This window comes from Carassius carassius, chromosome 21, assembly GCF_963082965.1.
Source record: "Carassius carassius chromosome 21, fCarCar2.1, whole genome shotgun sequence".
In the NCBI taxonomy this organism is placed as follows: domain Eukaryota; kingdom Metazoa; phylum Chordata; class Actinopteri; order Cypriniformes; family Cyprinidae; genus Carassius; species Carassius carassius.
The window spans coordinates 27,703,298-27,718,509 of NC_081775.1; the positions used below are offsets into that span (position 1 = coordinate 27,703,298).

General features: G+C 35.6%; 1 protein-coding gene across 2 annotated transcripts in view; it reads left to right on the forward strand.

The window, feature by feature from the left end:
• LOC132098037 (sodium- and chloride-dependent creatine transporter 1-like) overlaps positions 1-15,212 on the forward strand; it is a 35,436-nt gene that overhangs the window by 8,360 nt on the left and 11,864 nt on the right. For both annotated transcript variants that reach the window (XM_059504141.1, XM_059504142.1), the window contains exons 2-7: positions 3,349-3,480; positions 3,960-4,224; positions 4,718-4,850; positions 9,162-9,296; positions 9,618-9,721; positions 12,729-12,853. In XM_059504141.1, the coding sequence (XP_059360124.1) occupies positions 3,349-3,480; positions 3,960-4,224; positions 4,718-4,850; positions 9,162-9,296; positions 9,618-9,721; positions 12,729-12,853 (894 nt within the window). The remainder of the gene's footprint in view (positions 1-3,348; positions 3,481-3,959; positions 4,225-4,717; positions 4,851-9,161; positions 9,297-9,617; positions 9,722-12,728; positions 12,854-15,212) is intronic.

Here is a 15,212-nt window from a genome sequence, read left to right on the forward strand (position 1 = left end):
GACTAGGGCCTAACTGTGGCTGCTTTAGGGTTCATCTATTATATATTTATATTCTCTGTAAATGTATCTTTGTGTTATTTTAATATGCTGGAAATGTACAGTAGTTGCTGCTTTGGAATTCTAATAGTCTAGTACACTGAAAAAGAAAATTGGTGTAGTGAAAATGTTTCAATCAGAAATTGCTAGTAAATTTCACAAATAATTAGAAATAAATTACATTGAATTAAACATGAAATTTTACAATTCTAAAAAATTAAATAGTATTATGAATAAATCGTACATAAACTACTAGGTATGGACATGATTAATATCTCAAAACATGCAAAACCACAATTGTGAAAAACACTTCATGTTTTCCTTAAAGTGACCCATACCTTGCATGTTTTTATTATTTGTCACCTGCTAGAACAAGCCTGATCGCTGCAGATAATCATTATCAGGGGTTTTTCAAGGTAAATCAGTTTCCTGATCCGCATAGTTGCCTTGCTTTGTGAGAAAATGTATAAATAACATTAGATTAAGCTTATCAGATCTTTTTTTCCCAGATATCTGATGAATGTATATAGATTAGAGGTCACAGAAATGTTATGAAATCATGGAAATAAATAATGGAAATACTTGAACCTTAGGTTTGCCTTGTGAGAGCCTAAAAGAAAACCGAAGGCACCAAAGAAAGTAATTGCAAAATGGACTAAAGTTAATATTATATATGAGAGTTTACTCTATATATTTATTATGTATATATAAATAAATACAAACACATGCATGTATATATTTAAGAAAACTATGTTATGTTTATATATATATACATATATATATATATATATGTATGTATGTAGTCTTTTGCCTTTCTAGAATGCATGCAGTCCTCACTACCCTTACCAGTACATACTGATGCTGGAGACAAGTTCATTTTGAAAACAATGTCATTGGCTTCTGAATAGACTGAGCCATATGTGTAGACAGATCATCCATATCCATCTGTTGTGTGGGGGGAGGTGTGGGAATCTATATTTATAGCCTCCCCTTATCACCCAAGAACCCAGTCAGTTCTGCTTGTGTTTTTAGTGAAAGCACTTCTTGTTTGTGCTTCACTGGATAATGTGAACCGTTCAGCTGGGCTTCATGCTGCACTTTCTGCAAACAGGATTCAGGCGATCGCTAACTCCCATTGCTTGTTTTTTGCCCATCCAGAATAGAAAGCTTAACATATTCTCATCACACCTGAGGTGGCTGTAATAAACTCAGACAGGGTTTGTTTTGTGATAGTCAGCAGCTGACTGAATTATGTGGCTATTTGGCAAATAAATAAATGGACATGAGGCTGCAAAGATAGGCAAGTAGGCAGCATTGCTATGGGCAACAGTCATTATTCTAAATATATCTGAATGTTGCGATTGATCAATCAGAATCAAGTATTCCATATAAAGCAATACATTAGTTTGACGGCATGCTAGTTTTACAGTATACATATTGACAAGAACTCAGCTAGTGTTTGCATCATGATCAATACATAATAAAACACATTATTTTAACATCGATAATGATAAGAAATGTTTTTTGAGCAGCAAATCAGCACATCAGAATGATTTCTGAAAGATCATGTGACTCGGAGTAATGATGCTGGAAATTCAGCTTTGCACCACCAAGAGTAAAATTACATTTTAAAATAAATGAAAACAAGAAACAAATATTTCAAATTGTAGTAATATTAAACAATATAATTGTTTTTACTGTAGTTAAAGAAATGCAGCCGTGGTGAGCATAAGAGACTCTTTGAAAATTCATCTGACATAATAGTAGCATGTTGCAATTGAGTGAACATGCTATAAATCCATCCTCCAAATGAAAAAGCTACATCAAAATGCTCAAGTGTTAGTATTACATTTCGGGAAGATGTGAATCGCAACATCTTGGAAGATAAACCACTGTGTACCTCTGCTGTGCCTACTTCCTTTTTGAATTCTATCAGTAGCCATTAGCAATGAAGCACCAGCTCTTATCCACTGGAAAAGAAAGAGCTGAAAAGATTCCTCACTTTTCTGAAAGTCTATAATGAGCACCCGCTGATACAGAGTCAAGTGCTCCACGCTAACGACGTCAGCCACTGCAGTACTTGCAAGACCGTGTGTGTGTGTGTGTGTGTGTGTGTGTGTGTGTGTGTGTGTGTGTGTGTGAGTCACGCTTGTTCTCGCATTGACCCGCATTCACATTTTCATGCATCATCCACTCGCAGGCCATTGCTGTGGCATTCTTTTTTGTTTGCAAATCAGCCCGACACAAGCCCACATAAACATATTTTCCTTTTTCACAAGGAATAGCCTTATGGTTTAGTGGCTTGTTATGGACAGTCGGTCAGTGCAGCACATTGTGTTCAGTGCTTCCTTCTGTAGGCAGTTCATCAAAAGGCTTTTTTCTGAGTCATGAGTCCAACAAAAGCTGTTGTTTTCTGAATGGACACCGGGCAGTACTCCCAAATAAGCCACTTCATTCATATCAATGTTTTTAAATTAGCAATTTTTTTTTTTTAGATTGCAATCGTTTTAAATCTTCTATAGCGGCTAGCTTGCAGAGCTAGCATTACATAAGCATGTCACTTTGTATAGCGCCATGCCGGATTTCCACTCTGCCTTTTTTTCCATTGTATCTCTCTTTTTCCGCTGTCTATCATGCGCTGCCCTCCTCCCCCGCATCCACCAGGTGACATCATCAAGACTTTCATTGAATACGCCAGCATGGTATTGAGTGGATAATCTGCATCACACTGGTGACCAACCCCCTCTCTTAGCCGCTACTGTGGCTGTCAATCTCAGATCAGTCGAGCGAAGCTTTATTGCTGCCGATGCGTCGTTGTGTTGCTGCACAGACCGCATGATGCATGCTAATGCGGCCAGTGGCAGTCAAATCCAGAGTGACGTGCCAACATGCGAAGGTGTTGTGCACAAATAGCAGAAAATTCCCCCATTTAAAATGAACTGTCAAGATGTGTAAAATGCAACATTAAGTGTCTTTTGGGGTTAATTGGCATTGTATGCATCATGAGACCAACGTTTATGTTTCTAGTTACTCTTTTATTGGTACTTCATGAGACCTTGTGACTAGAATGAATGGAAAATGCTATTCTTTTCAAATTATATCAAGTGTTTGACCTTCAAAATCGAGCCTGTGCACTTTAAAATATGTTTCTGATCGGTTCGTCAGTGCATCTCTTTGCAACAATTATTCCTAATCTGTCATCAAAATGCATTTTGCTCAGAAATGCAGCATGCCTAACATGGGTTGTGAATGTGGTTCCATGTCTTTAACGTGTCTTTTAACCCTCTCTTTCTCTATCGCTGTATTTCACAGGAGTGTTCCTCATTCCCTATGTGTTGTTCATATTTCTGGGAGGCATTCCGATATTCTTCCTGGAGATTGCACTGGGTCAGTTCATGAAGGCTGGAAGCATCAATGTGTGGAACATTGCACCTCTTTTTAAAGGTTTGCTCTCTATATTTATGCATTTACTTTTTAAGCTGTGATGCTATTTTAGGTTTTCCTTTAAAACATTGCATTCTTTAAAATAAGATTTTTTTTAGGTATTATATTATATTATTATAATATAATTATTTTTATGTTTTAATGAAATGGTTTGTATCAGAATTAAGCCATAAAATGTGTTTGTCTTAAACTATTACTTATCACAAATTTAATATTAAATTATATTAATATAAAATTATATCACTAATAAATTAATAAAGCTAGCGATAGATAGGACGATATATTAGGACGTGTACAGCTTCAAGTGAATGTCCTTCAGTATATCCTTGCTTCTTTCTGTAGTTCAAAGACAACATGAAATCAAATTTGACTCTGTTTGATGCCTTAATTAATGCATGATTCATCAGCACTCGTTATATAAGAGATACTCTACACCAGAAGGGCTTTATTTTCAGTTGTGTTTTACTGCTTTGTTTTAGGACTTGGCTTTGCCTCCATGGTGATTGTGTTCTTCTGTAACACATACTACATCATGGTACTTGCCTGGGGTTTCTACTACTTGATAAAGTCCTTTAATTCCACACTGCCCTGGTCCACCTGTGACAACCCGTGGAACTCTGAAAACTGCATCGAGATCTTCCGCCACGACGACTGCCAGAACGGCACCATTGGCAATTCAACATTTGGAAACCTGACGTGCGAAGAGCTTGCTAATGGGCGTTCTCCTATCATTGAATTCTGGGAGTGAGTGATTGGTTTTCACGCAGTTCATTTCTTACACAAACAAACAATATTTGAAATGCCTCTCACCACCCACATTTACGTAATAAAAGTGGGTGGTATATAACAACTAAAGAAAACAACGATTGTTGTTAACAGCTAAATGTTATGTTATAGTTAACTGTTATGAATCCTACATCAATACACACCTATTTTGCTGTCCGTTAGAAACATGTGGCATTTCATTTGCACGTGGTGTTGCCTGTACAAGCTTGAATCTGTGTGATGTTTTTGAATCTGCAGTTAGCATTTCATATTTTTGATTATTGATTTGAAGATTGTCTACTGACCGTTCAGATCGGCTCATGGTTCATTTTAATGCCCTGAGTGACAGTAGACTATGCAGCTCTGGAAAGTCATTGCATTCAAGCTACGTACAAGTTTATAGATTAAAACAAAAACTGCTTTGTGAGCGTTATACGGTGCTTTCATTCATGAATGTCATGCTCCATCTCAGGAACAAGGTTCTGAACATCTCTGAGGGACTGGATGAGCCGGGCGGCATTAACTGGGAACTGATGCTGTGTCTTATGGCCGTGTGGGTGATGGTTTACTTCTGTGTGTGGAAGGGTGTGAAGTCAACAGGAAAGGTGAGGACCCACTTTCTTTCTTTCTTTAGTGCTTCTCATTACATTACATTACACCAGAGAATCAAATGCTTGCACTACAACTCAAGCTTGGTTACGTTGTATTGATTGAGGAAGCTGCTTGACACTAGTTAAACTACAGTCAAGCTACTCTTACAAAAGCTTCTTACAAAAAGTACTGTTTTAAAACGAGGTGATATTTTTTCATATACACTGCCTTTCAAACATTTGGGGTGAGTAATATTTGTTTTTAAAATAGATGTATAGTTTTATTTAGAAAGGATGCATTAAATCGATCAACAGTGGCTGTAAAGATGTTTATAATGTTACAGAAGAATTCAAATAAATGCTGTTCCTTTGAGCTGTTCTTTTGAACTGTTCTTTCTATTCATCTAAGTATCTTGAAAAAAGTGTATTGCGGGTTCTACAAAAATATGAACTGTTTTCAACATTGATAAGAATTGTTTCGTGAGCTCCAAATCAGCATTTTAGAATGATTTCTAAAGGATCATGTGACACTCAAGACTGGAGTAATGATTTTGAAAATTCAGCACTTCATCAAAGGAATAAATTATATTTTAAAATATATTCAAATAGAAAGCAATTATTTTGAATTGTACTTTTTTTTTTTTTTTTTACAATATTGCTATTTTTACTGTATTTTTTTAACAAATAAATGCAGCCTTGGTGCGCATAAGAAGTTACAAAAACATAAAATAAGATAAAAATCTTATCAACCCCAAACTTTTGACCATGAGTGTATAACTGTAAGATTGTGTAATATACAGTATAAGCCTTATTTTTCAGGCCCAGATACAATGAGCAATTATGGTTATAGCATAAACATTGTAGTTTTAATACAAATAGCCAGTTGAATCCAACTTTTTTTATCTCATTTGAAACTTTAATGAGAATTTAACAGTCAGTCTGCAGGTCATTTCATATGTACTTATGTAATCTTGCAATGACTGCATCATATTGCATTTCCCTTGAGCTCTCAAGTGCAATGTGACTTTCTTGTGTAACCTTGATTGGCATAGCTCCACCCACTCCTGCTTTGTCACAGTCATGCAGGAGTGAGGCAGAAAGGTAGCCATGGCAACATTATTTGCAAAGGGGGTGTGGCGGGAAATATTACAAGGTGCCCTGTCAGGAAGGCACTGTTAGACGGTTGGTCACGAGTGGGTGTCTGCAGTGGGACGTGATAAGGTGCTCGTACAAATGGCCAACAGCCACATTCTCTCTCAGGGAGGCGGGATCATATGAACCCTTAGTAATATAATAACTTCATTTTTTACTGTATAGAAGGTCATCCTTGTATTACGAACACATTTCTTCTGCACTAAGGTTACTCCTGTGAACTCAAAGCAGAGCTTAATGTTCCTAATAAACAGCTTAAGAAGGCAAACAGTGGAAAGTAGGTTAGCTATTTGAACTCATATTTAGTTCCCAGCTCGTGTTTTTCCTTCATAGTTTTTCATTGATGGAAAGGACACTGTGAGTAAGCGTTGAGTCAAGCTCATTCAGACGACTGACACTCACACACACGCACACACACTCACACACACACAATAAGCCAGTGTTACAGTGAGCTAATTGGCTATTTCAAAATCTGATTAATTATTACGGGGCTGATGGGAATTGGAACAGAGTTTGTTTACTGACAGTATTTTTAGTTCAGGTTTATTTCTGCGTCTTTATACTCACTTGAAAGTCTGATCTGATCTACAGTAGAAATATTGGATTTAAACTGACATGCATAAGATAGCTAAAGTCTATTAATAAATCATTCCTCCAGTCTTCAGTTTCACATGATCCTTCAGAAATCATTCTAATATGCGGATTTGCTGCTCAAGAAATATTTCTCTAATATCGATGTTGAAAACAGCTGTGATGCTTTATGTTTTTGTGGAAACCATGAAACCTCTTTAAGATTATTTGCTGATTAGAAGGTAAAAAAATGGCATTTGTTTGATATAAAAATCTTTTGTAGCATTATAAATGTCTTTACTGGCACTTTTGATCAATTTAATGCATCTTTGCTGAATAAAATAATTTATATAAATAAATATTCATAAAATATATAATAAATGATACAGATTTTTTATTTAAAATAAAAAAAATTAAATAATATATAGAATGACAGCATATGATAGCATAATACTATAATATTCATATATTAGAATATTTATAAAAATAATTATACAATTAAATTATTCTAATAATATAACAATTATTTATATATGACCAGTGGATTTTCACCCATAGTTGACTAGTGAGTGATAGTGTGGTAAAGAGATTATTAGACCTTTTTTCATTGATGTTTAGGGATTCATTATTGTTCAGGTGACATGGCTCTGGACTGTGGACAGACAAAGATTTCACAGAATGACGTGGAGAATTCCGAAAGCTCTGAAACTGTGACCGTGTTTTTGTTGTAATCGGGCAGCATTGTACTTTTTGAGTTGAGCTCATCTTCCCGAGGGAATTCAGGAGACAGGGTTTGCAGTAACACTTGAAGGTCTGTGGCAAAGCAACGTGCTTTTAATGTGATGGGCTTGATCTAGAATGGCTGTCCTACTTTTGTGTGTCTATATGGAGCAATTACAGAAGGCTGCCAGGCTTGTTAGACCATACCTGGCATGTGAGCCAAGTCCATAAACCAGCAAGACTTGGAATGAGCAAGTCTCATGTAAATGCTCTCTGATAACAATCCATCTCGTATTATCGGAGTTCAAAGTTCAGGGCGTTTGGACCCAGCCGCTGAATCAATAAAACCTCTCTTTGCTGAAAAATCAGTGGTGATCTGATAACAGAAGGCAGTGATACGTGCAGTATATGCGTCTCAACTTCATTCACTTGACACAATGCTCAGCATGTGACTAATACCATCCTTACTGTGAACCGAAAGAGATAAAATGTATTCCAGAGATGCAACGCAGCAGATTCTATTCTGATGATATTGGGTTCAACTAGATTATGTTATCTGTATTATATGTAGCTTTCTACAATCAGTCTAGCAAATGCTCTTAAATGCATATAAATGACTGCCAATATTATTTAGCTGACAAAGACATTTATTAATCATGGAAATTAACATTACCAAATATTCTGAATAAAATATAACTGCTACTTTCTTATGCAAAACTCATGTTGTGAATGGTCACCAGGATGTCGAAAGGTCATTGCTAGGGTGTTTTACGAAGTCTGATCTTTTTGAGAAATAATATCACATCTCTGCTTAACAAACATGATTTGTGATATCAGTCATGGCTGCTGCATATGCGCTGGAGGATGAGTTATGTGCCAGAGTTTAATGTTTATACTTCAAATACCAAGCGACAGCAATATTAGCAGTGATAATAAAAACCTTAAAGGAATCATTCAACCAAAAATGAAAATTTGCTGAACAGTTGCCTCAAGTCATCCAAGATGTAGATTTTTTTTTTTGATTCTTTATTTCTTAAACAATTTAGATGTATAACTTTACAACAAAGCCCAAGATCCGCCCACATTCATAAGATACAGAGATAAGTAGAAAAAAAGAAGGAAAAAAATAATAATAATAAAAAAATAATAATAATTAAAAAATAAATAATAATAAAAAAATAAAATAAAATAAAAATAAAATAAAAAGAGAGAGAAAGAGGGGAATCATTGTTTAGAGGTATAAACAATACCTCTCAAGATTTCAAGAGGTCTGATAAAGTCTCAACAAGGTCCAACCAAAACTGTTCAAGATATAGATTTTGATGTAGAGTTTGTTTCTTCATGAGAACAGATTTGGAGAAATGTAGCATTACATGACTTGCTCACCAATGGATCCTCTGCGGTGAATGGGTGCCGTCAGAACGAGAGTCCAAACAGCTGAGAAAAACATCACAATACTTCACAAGTAATCCACTTCTAAGCAAATATATTGGTACTATTTAATGTGAGAGGACAACAGGGGTTGGACTTTTGTAATGGAAAAAGTGTCATTATGGATTATAGACTGATATCTTGGCCAGAACTAAGCAGTTTAAAGTTAAAACAACCTTAGTGATGGATTTGATCCTTACAAAAAAAGTCCAATGATACATGTGGATTATTGTGGTTTTTATCAGCTGTTTGGACTCTCATTCTGACGGCACCCATTCACTGCAAAGGATCCATTGATGAGCAAGTGATATAATGCTAAATTTCTCAAAATCTGAAGAACAAAAATCATCTACATCTTGGAAATTTTGGGGGTGTTTCTTTAAGCGGTGAATTGTAGAAATATGAAAACAGTTGACTTGACCGTCTGTTTGTTTACGTTTTTGTCTTTGACAGATTGTGTATTTCACTGCCACCTTCCCGTATGTGGTCCTGATTATTCTCCTGGTGAGGGGCGTCACACTTCCTGGTGCTTATGATGGGATCCTGTACTATGTCAAACCTGATTGGTCTAAGCTAGGAGAGGCACAGGTGAGACCTTCAGTCCTCTCTTTCAGCTTTTAGAGCATCAATCCTTCCACCCACTTTGGATAAAATCATACACTTTCATCCAAATGAATAAATGTAAAAGTAATTCAATACGCTTCATTTTTTTCTCATTTACTTTTCTCTCTCTGCTTATAGGTCTGATACACAATACATTAAAACTGTTTCAGTTTAGTGTTTCTAAGAACGTTCAAACTTTTAAACTCGAATTTTATGTCTCTCTCCAGAGTACCTGGAGCCACTTTGAGCTCAGTAATCATTTCAGAGGTAATGTCTGACTGTCATTACTCTTTCTGTCTCTCTCAGGTCTGGATCGATGCTGGTACTCAAATCTTTTTCTCCTACGCTATCGGGCTTGGAGCCCTCACGGCCCTCGGCAGCTATAACCGATTCAACAATGACTGCTATAAGTAAGCATTCGTCACAGCCTTGAAGAGACGAGGACACATTTTTGTTATGATGTTTTGTGTACTTTCTGAACCAGTGTTGTGTCTAGTATGTTCACGCCATCCGAGAGTCCTGACCTTGTTTAATATGAAGCTGAATTTGACTGATGTGGCTAGCAAAGAGTACACAGCGTCTCACTTTAATAGAAGATCTCAAATGTCCTGGATACATTAGTAACCAGATGCACTGAATCAGCAGTTCTTTTCTTTGATTTTAATGTGCAAAGCACTTTGGCTGGTTATATATACACTGGCAATCAGGAATGATTCAATTTAAAATTGTAAATAAAATATTTTTAGATTTTGTAAAACTTGAAATAAGCAAAAGGAGACATAACCGAATAGCCTACTGTGACATTTTGAAATGAGTGCACATTTATAAAATTCAGCTTTTTCACTTCAGTTCACTTAATATCAGATATAGAGCTGAAACAACGAATCGATTTAATCGATTAAAATCGATTATTAAAATAGTTGTCAACTAATTTAGTCATCGATTCGTTGCTAAATAACTTTTATTTGCCGTAAGCGGCTCATTTCGTGCATATTTCAAATCTGCGGTGACCAAAGTGTGGCAGTAATGAGCCACCGGAGGTTTTACTCAGCCAGTACAACAGGAGAAGTAGCGAATAGCCAATAGCTGGCCTTGTTTTATGTCACGTGCTTCCCGAACAGCGTCTCTGCAGCCATAGACATCATATGATGTCTATGTCTGCAGCATTCAGCGTGATGTGGGAGTACTTTACATTGAGCCTTTAAAAAAGAAGAGTAACCTGTAAACTCTGCACTGTTTAAGGGGACGTTCACATATCGCGTCTTTTGCGCGCTCAAGTTCGTTATTTCCAACACCGCACCGCATCGAGTTAAAAACATTTCAACTTTTCAGAATGCATTAACCGCACCGCGGGTCATGTGACAAGAACTAACCAATCAGCTTCATCCTTTCCCGTAACAACGTTAAAAGCTCAGTCAAGATGAAAGGAACAGCTGATCATAGTTGTATATGGATTTCCATTTTGAAATAAATTTAGTAGCAGAGCTACTGCAAGCGATTTTTTGAGCTGCAAATCCATTTATCCTTTGCTGAAATTTCCGCGTCTTCAAGGAGAGAGCACGTCATGGTTGCTTAGCAAAGGCAGACGCCTCAGGGGCGCAACTGCGCGAGCGCTTTGGAAAGAAGGAGAAAGCGGTGCGCCTAGCGTTTTTCCACGCGTTTTTAGGCGCGATTTGTGAACGGCCCCTAAGACTTTCATTTGTGCAGATTCTCCAGTACAATGTTGTTTGCAAATGTTTAGTCGTAAAAGCTGATAACATTGCTTTTTAACAGTTAACATTTAAAGCTTTACAAACATGTTCTGTGATCAGTTTGTCGTTTAGTGAAGTGAAGTGACATTCAGCCAAGTATGGTGACCCATACTCAGAATTTGTGCTCTGCATTTAACCCATCCGAAATGCACACACACAGAGCAGTGAACACACACACACTGTGAGCACACACCCGGAGCAGTGGGCAGCCATTTATGCTGCGGTGCCCGGGGAGCAGTTGGGGGTTTGATGCCTTGCTCAAGGGCACCTAAGTCGTGGTATTGAAGGTGGAGAGAGAACTGTACATGCACTCCCCCCACCCACAATTCCTGCCAGCCCGGGACTCGAACTCACAACCTTTCGATTGGGAGTCCGACTCTCTAACCATTAGGCCACGACTTCCCTAAACCAGTACCAGTTCAAAATTCAGTCGTGCAGCCTAATTATGACTGAATGAGAGAGGTAAATGTAGATATTTGAAATGCACTTTTTTTCTAAGTATTATTCACTGCTCTTTTTCACACAGCAGGTTTTTTGTGTGTGTCCTATTTTTTTTTCTGGACAACCTTCTGATGGATTTTACTTTAAATTGTGAGTTCCATTCAGGTTTCATGCCATTGGCACTTTTTCGAAGGATTGTTTACAATTTCACAGCAAAAGCTATAAAGCTTTTTCCCAGTAAATAATAAAATACAATGCACTGCAATTTTATTCTGTTTTATCCTTATTCTTCGTGAAAATATGTTCTGAAAGATTCCTTAATAAGCTTTGTTCGGGATGTTAAACTACTTTAGGAGCTCTAAGGACTGCCATGGTGAAAACATTATTTGAAATCTCCTTGTGAAATTTGCTAGAGTATGGGTCAGTGTTCTGATTGCAGAAGAGTTCAACAAAGGATTACTAACACAATAAAACAACTCCAGGTATATTTTTGATGAGGATATGACAGTGCAAAATGGTTAAAATCTCTTAAATCTATGCTGAATGATAAAGACCATTTATTAATAATTTACTTGGGGAAAAAATGGAAAAAACTAAAATATAAGTACATAAACAGATTAATCGATTAATCGTAAAAATAATCGACAGATTAATCGATTATCAAAATAATCGTTAGTTGCAGCCCTAATCAGATATCATTACTAAATTACTACCTTAATTAATATAATTAATGTCTAAATCAATATTTTGATTATTTTATTATTTATACTTGTATGCATTTATTCATTTTATTCATTAAATATTTGAATAAGAATTTAAAGTATTATTATAACTGTATTACATTTATTATTAATGATCATTTAATAATAATACATTTAAAATGATTCAATTATTGTAACCACAGTTACGATACATTTTAATATGTACAAATCAAATTCAAGGTTATATGATTTAATAATGCAGTGCATTATAAAAAGATGATGTTAAATACATTATGTTCTTAAATGTATAACCTTGAGCAGATAAGTGATTGAATGTACTGTAGCAGTAGTTTCAATTATGCACAAGAATATTTAACTGACAATAAGGTGGCATTGTGATATGTCTTTTAACTGAAATAAAATTATGACATTATAATGTATTATATCTAATGTGTTTCACAACCATCTGACTGGATTTAAATAAAGATGCCCCAAGAGTTAATGTCTGTTTTGTCTCTTCTCAGGGACGCATTTGTTCTGGCTTTTATTAACAGTGGCACCAGTTTCTTTTCTGGTTTCGTGGTCTTCTCCATCTTAGGCTTCATGGCGTCTGAACAAGGTGTGGACATCTCTAAAGTGGCTGAATCAGGTAAGAGTCTACAGTCATTTATTTCATTACAGATGACAGATAATGTACTATTTTGGATGGTCAGACAAACAAGTGTATATTTATAAAGCATATTTACGTGTCTGCCAGCCCTGAAAGAACATGCACCTTAATGCAGGTGTTTAATAATTCACTTTAACATGTTTTTAGTACACATAAGTGAATGAATGTTTGACCTGGGGCTGGTTCTTGTAAATAATTTATGAAATCCATATTTAATGCAAGAATGCTCTGCTGAAAATGAATGAAACATGCATTGTGTGACTCATGAACATGTGATATGATGATGATGATGATGATGATGATATACAGTAAATGAATTTCAATGCAGTTTGATATGTGGCTTGTATTGTGTATTGCTGTAAATGTTTAATGTTGATTTGACAATATAATTGAAAGCAGAATATAAATGAAGATCATTTTATATACAATGCTATTTACTGTTAGTCATATTATTGTGAAAGGGACCAGATAATTAGCCGTTTGTTTTATGTATTTGTGTGTGTGTGTGTGTGTGTGTGTGTGTGTGCATATTTGTTTGTGTGCGTGAGTTTCTAATGGTATAAGATAAGGGTTCATGAATTAACAATTATATGTCACTCATTATTTATTGTATTATGTGGGATTGTGTGTGTGTTTGACATCACAATTAGTACAGTCTTCCCATTTGCTGTGTTATGAAACACTGAGGAATATATAATTCTCGAAATGTAATGCCTTGATTTTAAATACACACTTACATAGACATTGATTACAGTTTAATTCAAATTTTATGTTTAGGTTAATAATGATTATGAAAGTGAAATTCTGATCACTCATGATAGAAATGAACAGACATCACAGGCTACACTAATAGCATGCGGCATGAAATTTAACGCCCAACATGTTCTTGTGTGACGCTCACGCATGCAGACGTGTTCGTTCATAACACATAGGCCTACATGTTTCACATTTAAAGTGTGAACACCAGACGAAGGCTTTCTGCCACTCAAGCTATCACCAATAATCTGTACATTACATGACCATCCTATAAGATTGACACTGAATTCATGTCTTTTTACAGAAATGTCTTACTAAAGGCTGTTCCATGAAGAAAAATGCATATGAGTGCATAATATAAATGTAGGGAAAGAAAGCGAATCCGTATATTGTCTGTACTGATTTCATCAAGAACAGTGAACAACCATAAATCTAGATGGTTAGTAAAATGTTTTCTAATTGTTTGGTTTTTTAGCCAACTTCTTCATGCACTTTAAAAAAAAGTTGTAAATATAATCAAAGATTACTAGAGTATATTTTAAAAGAAAATACTACTTAAATATTTCTGCGTTAAAATGTCATGTTTAATTCAATGTGTTACTTGCAATTTGTTCACATAGACATGTATATTCAATTTCACACACTCGCACAAACATAATTTTACAATTTGGTGGTTAAAAGATATATTCAATCATATTCTGACTCATTGAGCCATTATCTGTAGGACGTGCATTTAACAGAATTTTCGTCAAATTAAATAAAAAAATGATCTAACTATATCATAATTAACCTTTTGTGTAAAATGTTTATTCAAACTAAAGTTATGAATTAGGTATGAAGAAACCTTGGGTGGATAAATCTGGGTAGTATTTATTTAAATTCGTACAGCTCTATTTAGTGCTAGTGGTATTTTACTCTTACCCCTGCATGGTGAATTAGTACTGTCATTTCAACCTCAGTTGAGCTCGCGGCGCAGACGCAGTGCACTGCTTTGTGAGGCTCAGTAAAGGACAAAGTGTTCTTGGCCTGAAGGAGAGACTGTGCAGCAAGACTAAATGAGTATGAAGTGATAATATTTTTAAATGACCTGGCAAGATGCCACAGTCTTCAAACAAAGTGACCCTTACGTCCTTGAAATAAATTAATTTTAATCAGATGGCTGCTCATACATGTTGAGGTTAACATACCAGTGTACTGCATGCTTTAAAGGGGTCAGATCATGAGCATTCACATCTCCTTGCTCTTATCAGTCGGCTTTCCATGATGCCAAATTAAGCTTAATATTAAATTGAGTCTAGGTTGCAATTAAGTAATACCTTATTCAAGTCTCTTTTTCATGTTCATATTATTGTTTTAAATTTAACATAATGCACATCAGTAGATTTATATTTGACAGATTTGGTCACTTGGGTACCAAAATTTGTTGATAATCTGAAATCTGTACGTGTTACCCCTACTGTCACAGATGTAGCTAATAAAGCAGGGTTATTGTATCTAACTAAAACTAAAACCATCTCAAATTAAATTAAATGTTATCTGAAATAAAAGAAACCTAACATTTCTCTTTTTAATGAAGTAAATG